This window comes from Gymnoscopelus microlampas (assembly GCF_963454915.1).
Source record: "Gymnoscopelus microlampas genome assembly, chromosome: 6".
Taxonomy (NCBI): Eukaryota; Metazoa; Chordata; class Actinopteri; order Myctophiformes; family Myctophidae; genus Gymnoscopelus; species Gymnoscopelus microlampas.
In genome coordinates, this window is record NC_139943.1 from 16,116,984 (window position 1) to 16,129,456 (window position 12,473).

Sequence of the window (12,473 nt, forward strand, 5' to 3'; positions counted from 1 at the left end):
TTTCACACTATATACTGTGTAATATAAAAATGTCAGGCATACCTCATACCTCAGGGGTCAGTAGAGAATATCCAAAGTATCCACATTCATAGACATGCATGCTGTATTGTTTTTGTTCTCCATATTGAGTCTGGTCTCAAGACCACATTTTGATGGTCTCTGTCTCCTCTCGTCTCATGTTGCTCTCAGGGGTTCCCCAGGGGTTTGTTCTTGGCTCCATCCTTTTTTTCCCTCTACACCAAATCTCTTCGCCCCTAAAATAGCGATCTATAAGCTCACAATGGATTGCATCGTACTGTACAAACAGACAGCCTCATTTCAATAGTTTTACAGTGGCCCAACTGTTAACGGAGAAACAGAGAGCACTAGCTGTTTGGCTATGATCACCACATGGTTACAAAAGAGCCACCAATCTCATTTCTTCTTTAACCTTTTAAGACCTGAGACCGATTCTACAAATGTCTTCAAAATCCTAACAGTTTTCTGAAAAAAACGTATGTTGCTATGTATCGTTGCTGTCGGGCAGAAACCTCTTATCTCCAGATTTTCATTTTCATTTTCATTTATTGTTTTTTTTCGTGTTTTTTTTTGTAAATTAACATCACACAAAAGCATCAAAAATAGCAGATTTACAAGCTCGAAACGCGGCACAAAGCAACAGATCCGACAGAGACGATATATAGTTAAATCTAAAATGACATTGATGCTTTCCCGGTATTAGTGGGTTAAGCAGTGATGTCATGTATTAATTATCAGTATCACAATCAGAATCAACTTCATTGTCACAGCACACGATTACAGGTGTAAAAGAGTGGGTGAAATACTTTGTATGTGTGAGCTCTCAACATTTCAGTTCCAGAAAGAGAGGGAATAGGCAGGAGAGGACAGAGATGAGAGTAACACGTAACACTGAACAGGTCAAATAACTGATAGGCAGGCACAGTCAAATCAATACAAACGTACAAAGTCCAATATGCATATATATAAAAAATAGCAGCAGGTATATCAAATCCAAGTTTAATTTGCATGGCATGCATAAAGAAAAACGTGGCAATATAAAGCAGTGAGTATGAGACCTTACTGACCCTTTGTCAAATCCTTCCTATTGGTTGCAGTTGCTTGTTCTCTCTATCCACATCGGGGACAATTCTAATTTTAAACTTGACTTCAGTAAAAAGGAACATCTCGAGTGCAGTATAGTTACTGGGCATAACGTGTTCTACCCCCCCCCCCCCCCCCCCCCAAAAAAAAAGAAAACACATTTTGCAAACTCAGCATAAACAACCAGAAGGCGGCAGAACCTGAGCGAAACAAGGCAGAAGGAGCCTGCTATCAATCAATCAATCAATCAATCAATCAATCAATCAATCAAACTTTATTTATATACAGTAGCACATTTAAAAACAACCGTAGTTGACCAAAGTGCTGCACAAACTTAAAAGAAGAAACAGAGCAAGGCAATACAGGCAAAGACAGAACAAAACAAAAACAAAGCAATATACATATATGAGCAAGCAAAACAGAGCAATACTGTTGGTACAAAGCGAGAGAGATAAATGTGAAGGCAAAGCATCGGAACATATTCATATAGCATTTACCTGTGTGTGTGTGTGTGTGTGTGTGTGTGTGTGTGTGTGTGTGTGTGTGTGTGTGTGTGTGTGTGTGTGTGTGTGTGTGTGTGTGTGTGTGTGTGTGTGTGTGTGTGTGTGTGTGTGTGTGTGTGTGTGTGTGTGTGTGTGTGTGTGTGAAGCACACAGACTATAATTAGACTCAAATACAAACATTGATGAGGATGAGAGATGAGATCAAATTGAGGTCAGACTCAACTGTCTGTAAAGGCCAAGGTGAAAAGGTGAGTCTTAATTAAGGAGCGACTTAAAGGCCTCGATGGACGGGGCGGATCGAATGTGGAGGGGTAGGCTATTCCGAAGCCTAGGGGGGCGGCCACCGCAAAGGCACGTCGTCCCCTTGTCTTTAGTCGGTCGGGTCTTTGGCAAAACGAGTAGTGAAAGGTCAGCCGACCTCAGGGTTAGCGCTGCAGCAGAGAGTGCAGCCATGTGTACTAAGTGGACTGTGTACTAAAAGTGACAGGGCTCAGGGCTTGTTCAGCAGTCTGATGGTTGGTGCCATGTATGAGTATTACTGCACCAGATTGCTCAGCCAAATGTAGCTGTAGCTGTGGTTTAAATAAAAAGAAGTATAACATTTTATTGCTTGGACCGCTGGGTAAACAGTCAGGTCAACAGAAGCCACTGTATAAAACCAGACACTGTAACCATAGGCCTCTCAGAATGAGCCAATGGCGAATTCAAAACGTAATGGATATGGAAGTCGGAAAAGCCAAGTCTTTCAAGACGTGTGGACTACTGTAACCTGTTCATGACTATTAAACTGCTTCTTTCCACTAACAACCTGTAGAGGTTACATATTTAGCAGTGAAAGAGGGGACAGACTAGCCATGTGTGGCGGGTAGAGGCAATGTGAGATGGTAGGCCGCTTAAATGGTTGAGAGGTCTTTTACAAGGTAATAAAATCCTGTATACTATACGTGCACATGTATAAATAGAGAGAGGTGTTCTCCATCCGCTAGGCATGCCCACTTTATGAGCCTGGGAAGTTTGGACTTCTGCAAAAATGTCCACTCAGGCAAAACGAGCAACATGTTCTTTTCCCAAAAAAATCGGTTTCTTACTTAATCTGCTTACTCTGATCTCGCACTTGTCAGTCGCTTAGGATAAGAGTGTCGTCTAAATGCCTAAATTGTAATTGTATGTCAACATGTACCATTTTAACACGAACAGTTAATATGATTGATGACACATAATATAGTCATATAGACATGTAGCAATAAAACGATATCAGTGACTCATTCAGATTCATGTGGTATGGTTCAGAGTGAAACGACAAGCTAACCTCAACACCACTGTTTCAGTTTGGTATGTTCAAGTGCTCTGTTTTTAATCAAATTTCGCTCTTTCCCCTTTTCAGTTTCCACAGCAAACCTGTTAGGGGAGTGCCGAGCCATTGATGCCATCTATCGCTTTATCAGTCCTTACACCACCAAACGCCTTCATACCATCAAGTAAGTGCCCTCATCCCCATTAATAGTGTGTGCCACAGAGACCCAAACCAATTAGTAATGGCTCTCTGTCACCCATAAATAAGACAGCTAATGAGAGAAATTGTCAGGTGTAATCTTGAATGAATAACCAGATTCCACTGCATTACTGCACGATAACCTTAGTGTAACTGTACCTAGCTAATGCCAATTGTTTTTGCATTGTACTCGGAAGCCTAAACACCACCAAAAACAACAACATAAATGCGACTATTAAAGGTGCATTCCTTAAGATTTCTGTCCAGCCTGGGATTCAAACCCGGGTCTTCCACACGAGGGCTTAAATTTGTACTGCCAACATAAGCCAGAATGCTCGCAGGGGGATTAGTCAAAATAACTTTTTATTCAGGGTTGGAAACACCAGTCTCGAGTATGAAGTAAGAAAAAATGTGTGGCAGTGGGTCTGTGAGAAATGGTTAAATAAGCGAGAAACCAGTGGGAAAAAGGTGGGGAACAACTAATGACTTTTCAGTTTACCCTTCTCTTACATCTTCTTGTTACTGACAACTACTAGGTCATAACATTTTTAGGTCAGAGAAGCAGCCCTTCACTGGCAAAAAGCACGGTACACTACTGTATGTCATGATACCTTTCACCCAGGCCTAAACACAAGTGTTAACAAAGAAAACAAATGTACCTGCTCCCCGCGTACAACCTGTCACGATTGTTTAAAGTACATCTTTCAAGTTCGTGAACATGCAGTATAGTCAAAGGAAATCGTAACCTTTTACATTAACAACTTGAACCCTACCTACCTAACCGTCTCTACTCCTAATTTCTCATCTTCTCTACTTCAATTGAAGCCAGGCCCAATGTTTGCCATTTTCTCCCACATTTAGCCCTGTATAGGCGGCGCTCATGCACAAACAGATTTTCATTTAGCCACCGAGGCGATATACTCACACCTTCTACTGCGCATGCGTATCCATAGTAGCTGCACAGTCAACACACCATCTCTCTGCTCTACTGTTACTAGGGTTACATGTGAGACGTTGTGTGACGTATGGAAGTTTTTATTGGACTTTGTGAGGCTACCATTCCCACCGACCCCGGGGCAGCCGTGGGATATAAAACGTATGAGGAATTTGTCAAAAGCATGCCACGCGTTTTACACCTTATTTGGTTTCCTATCGAATTCTGTTTATGCCCGTTGCGTCCTGCCATCACTGCAATGACGGCAGGTCACATAATCGGACGTATAACACATGCGGTGTAACTTCGCACCTTGTCCGCGGTCGTGACAAAATAAAGCATACTGGACTGCATGTTCTTGCTACCAGGACCTGGACATACACGACAATAAAATATATGAAAACATGTAGCTGCCAAGGGCTTTACGCATAGATATAAACCTTTTTTCCCCATCAGCTTAGAGTTACAGCTAGACTACTGCAATCCTTGCACAGGGTCTATAACCTACTTGCCATTGAGTGTGACCGCAAACAAATGGACTTTGAATACATTGTAAAGGAATATGACTTCATAACTAGGTGCTAACTAATACTCATAATTCTGCGAAAGATACTACACGTATAACATTACTATACTATACTTAACTATACTGTTCCTCAACTCATCCATCTCAAGTGGCCAATAAACACGATTCTAATTCCGATTCTCCCAACTTATCCCTGGGTTGACACCGTTGCAACATATTGATATTGAACTCTTATCTCTCCTCTGCTCATCTCTCTCTCTCTCTCTGTCGCTGGCTGCGGTCCCTCTTGGTTTTCGTATATCGTATATCATCCTCTCATCTCTCACTGTCAGAACCCTCTGGCATTCGGCTGGCACGGCCTGGGCTAGCACCCTGCAGTATACCCAGCAGGACATTCCACGAGGGCCGGTCATGCCAGCCTCTGCTCGGCCCGCTGCCACGGCATACCGTCCCCTGATCGGCTTCTACTGAACACGAAACCCCTCGCTGGTGTGAGGATATCGGATACCCGTCCCCTGAGATGTGCAAATTTATAGCCCTCAGCGAGGGTTTTCAGAGTAATTCCTCTACACGGGCCGCCTGCTAATTGTCCTAGCGATGTTAGAATGGCGCTTGGGATTCCGAATTTCGCATTCCGAGCGTCGATACGGATAACGGGTGGGAATTGGCGGGTTGTAAAAGCAGGTAGGTGGCAGATACAGTATATGATTTCCCCCAAAGTCTTGAGTGGCAGTTTCGAACGTGTCAGTCACACCGATGGTGTCTAATTATACCTTTTAATATCATGGCTGATGATGGCTATAAATTTGGAAGTTGTAAAGTCAGTCATCAGATGACTGAATCTGTCAATTATTTTCAACTGTCAGCAGCAGTCAATCGCTCGCCGCAGCATTTTTAGACTGATGGACATGACAACCCTTCTGATGCTGTGTTTAGAGGAGGCCTTTACCAGCCTGATGAGGTGATCAGTATTGTAAAAGCGATGTGAGCTTGTAGATTGACTATTTTTTTTTTTTGAAATGTTCACCTGTTATTATGAAATGCCCAGAATAGGGATGCTATAGGGTTCATATGGTTAATGTGGATTGGATGTGTGTTCTGCAGACCTGTGGTTCACAAACCTTTTAGGCTTAGGACACCCCTGTAGAGAATGTTTTCATCCACGGCACCCCTAAATTACATTGTTACTTTTCACTCACTATATTCATGGCATATTTGACTACTTTACAATAAAAAAATTGATAGGCCCTGCAAAACTATTTGCATTGTTATAATTACTATTACTATTGATACTATTATTTTAAGATGATGATGATGGTGACCACAACATTCAAATGAACGCACACACAAGCATGCATTCACTCTCTCTTTCATTTGGTGTCTTGGTCTTAAGATATTCAATGTCTTTGGACTTTTATCCTGGATGACTAATAAGAGATTTGAGAGACTATCCAATTCATTTAGAACTGATTTGCAATTACTTTGTACCCGATGTTTAAACTCAAAATAATTGATATTAATTCAAGTGATATGGCACACTTTGAGAAAACCTGGACAAGACTATGCTATAAATAAAAGTTTGATCGATTAAGGTGTGTGTGTCCTCAGGTCAGGAGAGGACACTAATGACATGACAGAAATTGCTTACTTTTAAATGTAACCATAAAAAGACCAATGATCATTTGTAAAGACAGCAGTATGACTAATATCAGTTTGTCAAGATGACACTTGTTAATATGCCTTATTTAGTCCTATTAAACTCAAAATTAAGTTGTGTAATATGCTAAGTGCAGCGAAAAGGACTTTCTCATAATTCATACTAATAACAGATAATTATACTCAACTATCCAATGAACACCCTTAATAGAAATCTTTCTTGGAAAGTAAATTACACTGTCGGGTTAAAATATGTCTCCGATACATCATGGGTGTAATCCCCCTTTATGTGAAGACATCAGGGGCATATAAAGTAGGATGAGGATATGTGACACAGGAGGTGGAAGCAGGTGTGTGGTGCATATCGAAAGAGAGACGTTTTCAGTTTACTGTGGAAGACAGAGAATTGATGTGCCATCAGGTATATACGCCATTAGGGAGTCAGGAAGGGAATGAATGCAGACAGCGGTATGCTATACATCAGTGGTTCTCAAACTATTTTGTGTCGAGGACCCCCAAATTGATATGCATTTGGCCGCGGACCCTCATCTGAAAATGTTTTGTGCCAGGGACCCCCAGAAACAAAGATTTTAAAATGTTCGCCTTAAAATTTATATATATATATTTTGCACACATTTTCACGATTTTTCAAAAATAGCAGATGTACAAGCTCATAGCGCGTCACTTCATGCCGCGCTATGAGCTTGTGCATCTGCTATTTTTTAATCGTCAAAGTATAAAATATGGTTAAAGTGATTGTGACGCTATATTAAAATATTTTTCCTGGGGACCCCCTGGAACCCCCCCCCCCCCCCCCCAAGGACCCTTGAGGGTCTTGGGACCCCACTTTGAGAACCACTGCTGTATAGGGTATGCTTATCTAGTATGAACCCTGGTATGTGAGCTTTTAGATCGCCTATTTCCGGCACGCCGCACGCCATTAGTACGATGGACTATTTGGGTTGTAGAGTGCTGAACGGGTTCGTGCCAATGAGAGGCACACGGCGGTGGCAGACTGATAAGTGTGGAAGGGACGGAATGGACACGGACGCATGGCCAGCGGGTGCATCACATTAGGCAGATTTGTACCAAGGATTAACACCGGTGGTAATCAGACAGTGCGGAAGAAGGGAGGGAGAGGTGGCTGACACGGAGGACTTTGGGGTTAGCGTTCTGGGCCTGAGTACCTGGACTGGACGCTTGGACGAATGAGTCGCTGTCACCGAGGTTGGAGTTGATGACAAAAAAAAGCTTGTCTCTGAAGAGGGAGTGGTTGATCACGTTATCGCTGCAATGTGGGGTTTTTGCAGGGCACTCAACATGTCTGAGCATCAAGTTACTTCAGAGATCTGGACAAACACGTTATGATAAATAAATAATCTTTTTCCAAACTACATGGACCCTAGCGTCTCTATCAGGGCATGTCATAATAGGCGAAGATTTGAAAAAAAGAAAAGAAAAAAAGGCTGATCTACAAGCGCACACTGTGTCGCAAACCAATGCATTGTGAGCTTGTACTTTTGCCAAAGAGATTTGGTTGTAGAAGGAGAAAAAAAAGGAGGGGAACCTGGTCAACATCCCCCTAGGCCAAATCTCTTCAGCGAAATAGTCAATCTACAAGCGTTGCGACGCTTTGTGAGCTCGAAGATTGCCTATTTTCGCTCAATGCTCGCTCCTAAGGGATGCTAGGGTTCATGTGGTTAATGCTACTGTATAGAGTAGTAGTACGAGAGAGAGAGAGAGAGAGAGGGGTTTGCAGGTGGATTGAGTCCAAGGACATAATTGTATGCTACAACATCAGTTTCCTCCCCTAATCTAGACATGCTGGCATTAGCCAGGGCTCTTTCTTTTAAGTGTGAAAGTGGAATCGTTTCAAAAGCCGAAGTGCATGTTTCTTCACAGTCAGGGAGAAATGCAGCTAATTACAATAAACTGATTGAGTGATCAGTTAAATATGCTGATTAGAGCCTCAGTGCACCTGGAGCCACTTGCACAGCGTGCATCTGTCTGCCAGGGGAGCTGCTGCTGCTTTTACACTGTGTGTGTGTGTGTGTGTGTGTGTGTGTGTGTGTGTGTGTGTGTGTGTGTGTGTGTGCGCGTGTGCGTGCGCGCCTGCGTGTGTGAACTGAAGACTCTTCACGGGCTGAAAGCAGTATGCATATTTAATGCTGTTAGAACTCAATGGGGGTCTTTTCTCTGCAGTACAGAGTCAAATCAAAAGGGGAAGTGTTTTTGTTGGCCAGGCCATATAAGAAGCAAATGAATTAGTTTCATTTTATTGTGTGCCGTGCATAATGTTTTTCCTTTTTTGCATAAGTGCTGAGGGCAGTTCAGGTCGTTGACTGTCGCCACCACTACAGTTCAAATAAGTACAAGTTCTGTACCAATAGGACCAAAGCACTGGAGTTCAATCGTTCATCGTTACGATTTACAATTTTGGCATTTAGCAGACAATCTTAATCCAGAGCTATTTACAGTAAGCAAGTTAAACACGAGGTAATACATTTAGGATCTAGGATCATAGGTAAACCAAGCACCTATCATCAGTCTGAATTAGAAACGATCGTGTAAACGTCATTTTCTGATGACCCCGTCAGTCGGATTGCATGTTCCTTTTTTAGTCTGATTATTGAAGGATATTTCAGATATACACCTAATGCCTAATACATAGGCCTACTCTATCATACTGTATGATCATGTCTCATGTCAAAAACAGCAGATATACAAGCTCACAGCGTGTCGCACCATGACTATTTGTGGCACGGGACACCTTTGTACAACTAAGCATAAATCAGGCCTTAAAGCGGCACTAATACTATGTCTTTTTTTAAGTGTTTTTTTTCCCGATCTGTATGGTAGAGTATGTTAATACAATATATCTTTGGGGTTGTTGTATTGTCTCCCTGGTCTACTATTGTGACATTTAGATGGTGTCAAAGGTCACGTCTCACCTAGACACAGGATCTGACACGAATTTTGACCTGATGGTCAAGATTCAATTCATCCCCTGAGCAAGCAGGCAGGCTCTATTAGCTCAATGGTAAAAAAAAAAAAAAAATAGCACTTGCGCAGGAAACCAGGTTCAAATCCTGGGTTGAAGAGGAAAGTCACATAGTTCTGCTTTAATCAGACTATGACTCTTATCAGAATTCTCACAGCATTTCACAGCACATTATGGCAGATATAGCATGCATTGTCAAGCAATTCCTGCAGTGGTGAACTTGTTTAGAGAGTAAAAAAGATGACTGTCAGCAGACAAAAATAAGTCCCAACACATTTGAGGTGGGGCTGAAACTGTCACCAAGGTGTTGTATATCTTGGGCGTTTTTGGCAAACCTCGCAACAGGGATTTTCTTTCAGAATTGTTGCTGGAGGCAAGAGAAGGTAAGAGGGTTATGTGAGGGTTATGATGAGTTCACCAATCTATGAGTTCACAAGTTCACAAACGCTTGAAGATGTTTAAGTGCACCTATTGTTTTATGCTAATGTTGGATCGGATGTCTTCAGGCTCTGCTCTGTAGGAATGTGAATGGAATAGTTCTATATTGCACTTGAATCCCCCCCTCACCCTATCAATCTTATCTATCGATCATAAACAGCTTAATCAATACATTGTCTTGTTTAAAATATGGCCAGTAGTCATATTATAATGGTCGATTAAATATAGTCACTGGTACCTTCGCCTGCTTAGTCGCCCACGGCACACTGTGAACTCTGTAACGTTGCATGTAAGTGCACAGTAAAATCCCTCAGTGTTGATTTACCCATTTGTAACTCAGAGAGTGTCCACATGTAACCGGTAAGGGTCCTTTTGGTTACATGTGGACACTCTTAAGTGACATTTTGTTGTTAAAATAAGTGTTAAATAGCGCTATAGTCTGATAGTACGCATTCCCATCAAGTGCTTTGAGCGTGTCATCAGGTGAGGTGTTTGTCCCCGCCCAGAAAACTGCTTTCAGCAGGAAATGCCCAAAACTGGGCATTTCCTGTTTACAGGCTCTTTAAATGGAGCATTTGCCAGTGTGCCGTCAGGATGCAGTAGACTATACTGTGAAATACAAAGTACATGATGAAAATGAAAACTCTGTAAACACAGCTTGACCCCTAGTGCCACCAGGGGTCAGCAGGGGTCAGAGCTTGTTGTCACCTCTCATAACCGCCTGCTAGTGACACCCCTGTTTACTTGCCATCGACTGGGGACTCTGGCAGGCAGTGTTGACATTCCTGACCTCAGGATACTAGAACGCACGCATACACACACACACACACACACACACACACACACACACACACACACACACACACACACACACACACACACACACACACACACACACACACACACACACACACACACACACACACACACACACATACTGTACATCCATACCATAGTGATGAACAGACACACTGCACAGACAAGGAGTCAGTGCTATGGTGTTGTAAAACTCTACATGCTGAGTGTGCATTTTTTCATGGCGTTGTCCATATTTCTGAATCTGAATCTCTCTCTCTCTCTCTCTCCCCCCTGTACATTGTCGCTGACGGGCAGAGATATCGCATCTCCATATTTCAACTTTATTTATTTTTTTTTGTAAATTAATGTGTTGTTAATGTACAACATGTGTCACGTAAAAGTAGCGAAAATAGCCGATCTGCAAGCTCACAACGCATCGCGATGAAACACGTGAAACTGGTTAAGTCTATCTGTGGGTTTTATAAATATTGAATCAATGAAAAGTATTAACAAGAGCGTGTGTCTAAATGATAACTACACGGGACGCGGGTTCTAATGTTTTTTTTTTTCATTTCCTAAATAATAAATATATATCCTATGTTTAAATATTTGGACATACAAGGTCTGTGTTTTTGCGTACAGTATGAGAGAGAGAAAAAGAAAAATGTGAGAGCTCAGCTAACAAGCACGCTCTCTGTCTTCTGCAGGGCGGCGATCGATGCCTTGGCTGCTCTGCTGTGCACAAGTAAGTTTTTCCACAACCTTCATTAATTTATCCACCTCTAGACGCTTTCCATGTGTCACTACAGATAAAGAGATAAAGTCCATTACAGCGCGAGTGTCAAGCTCAATCTTAGTGGAGGGGCCATTTGGAGAATGTACTGGGTGTTTTTTTTTCTCTTTCTTTTTTTTTACCACTTTCACCCTGGCATCCCTATTGTGTGCATGTCATTATTATACAGGAGGTAACTTTACAAGTGGTACAATTTGCACATTAACCTCTTCAGGAAACACTACCCTTCCTCTTTGTCTGGCTTACTTGTTGTTAACTAGTTGTACGAACTCTTGTTTTATTGTTGTATGTTTTATTGGATCTTGTTTAGTCGATACACTTTTTGTATTAGCTCGTGCTCATTTGATTTTGCTATTTTGTCTCATCTGTTTAAGAAAGTAGGTAGCTGATGTATAGCACTTTTACCTTAGCGCTAGGTATACTCTTGGTTGCTTGTTTTTGCAGGAAATGCACTTAAGACTTCTGGTGATTAGTAGTTTTGTTCCCTACGTTGAATGCACTTATTGTAAGTCGCTTTGGATAAAAGCGTCTGCTAAATGACTGTAATGTACTGTAACCCATTAAGACAGGGAATGCATCGGTGTCATTTTAGTGTTGGCTATTCAAAAATAGCAGATAGCTATGCAAGCTCACAGCGGGTCACTTCGTGCTGCGCTGCGAGCTTGTACATCTGCTATTTTTTGCGTTTTTTGTTGTTGAATATATACATATTGAATATATTTTACACAAATCTTCTCTTCTGGCGATCCCTGGTACAAAACATTTTCAGATGGGGGGTCCTGTTGTGGAATAAATATACTAATACTTATAACAAAATATAAGGAGAGTACAAGATGTGATGAGACATTCAATTCAATTTAATAGGGATCCCTACTGAACAACCACCTTCCACCATGCAAGATGATTGAGTCTCCAAAACAATACATAGTAGTTACTTTTTATACATTTTACTCAAAGTAGGAGGAGTGAAGGCTGTCACATGGTCATAAGGAGGAGGAGTTAAGGTTGTCACATGGCCAGACAGCCAGCCTCTGGATAATAATAACACATTCATTAACCACTTAAGTCCTTTAGACCTCCCTCAGCAGGGCGCAGTCCCAGGCTGGACCCTTTTCCATCTGAGGTCTCCACCCAGGCTCCCCTGGACAGACATCCCTGTCTCCTGCTTCCCGGTGTCTTCTTTTCAAAGATACCGATCACAGGAGCACCACTCGCCTACTTACAGTAGCTG

The 12,473-nt window shown here is 42.0% G+C and overlaps 1 protein-coding gene across 1 annotated transcript in view; it reads left to right on the forward strand.

Annotated features, from left to right (window-relative positions):
* Positions 1-12,473, forward strand: part of agbl1 (AGBL carboxypeptidase 1) — a 222,385-nt gene that overhangs the window by 48,300 nt on the left and 161,612 nt on the right. The window contains exons 6-7 of the mRNA XM_084060959.1: positions 2,989-3,082; positions 11,157-11,194. Of these exons, the coding sequence (XP_083917085.1) occupies positions 2,989-3,082; positions 11,157-11,194 (132 nt within the window). The remainder of the gene's footprint in view (positions 1-2,988; positions 3,083-11,156; positions 11,195-12,473) is intronic.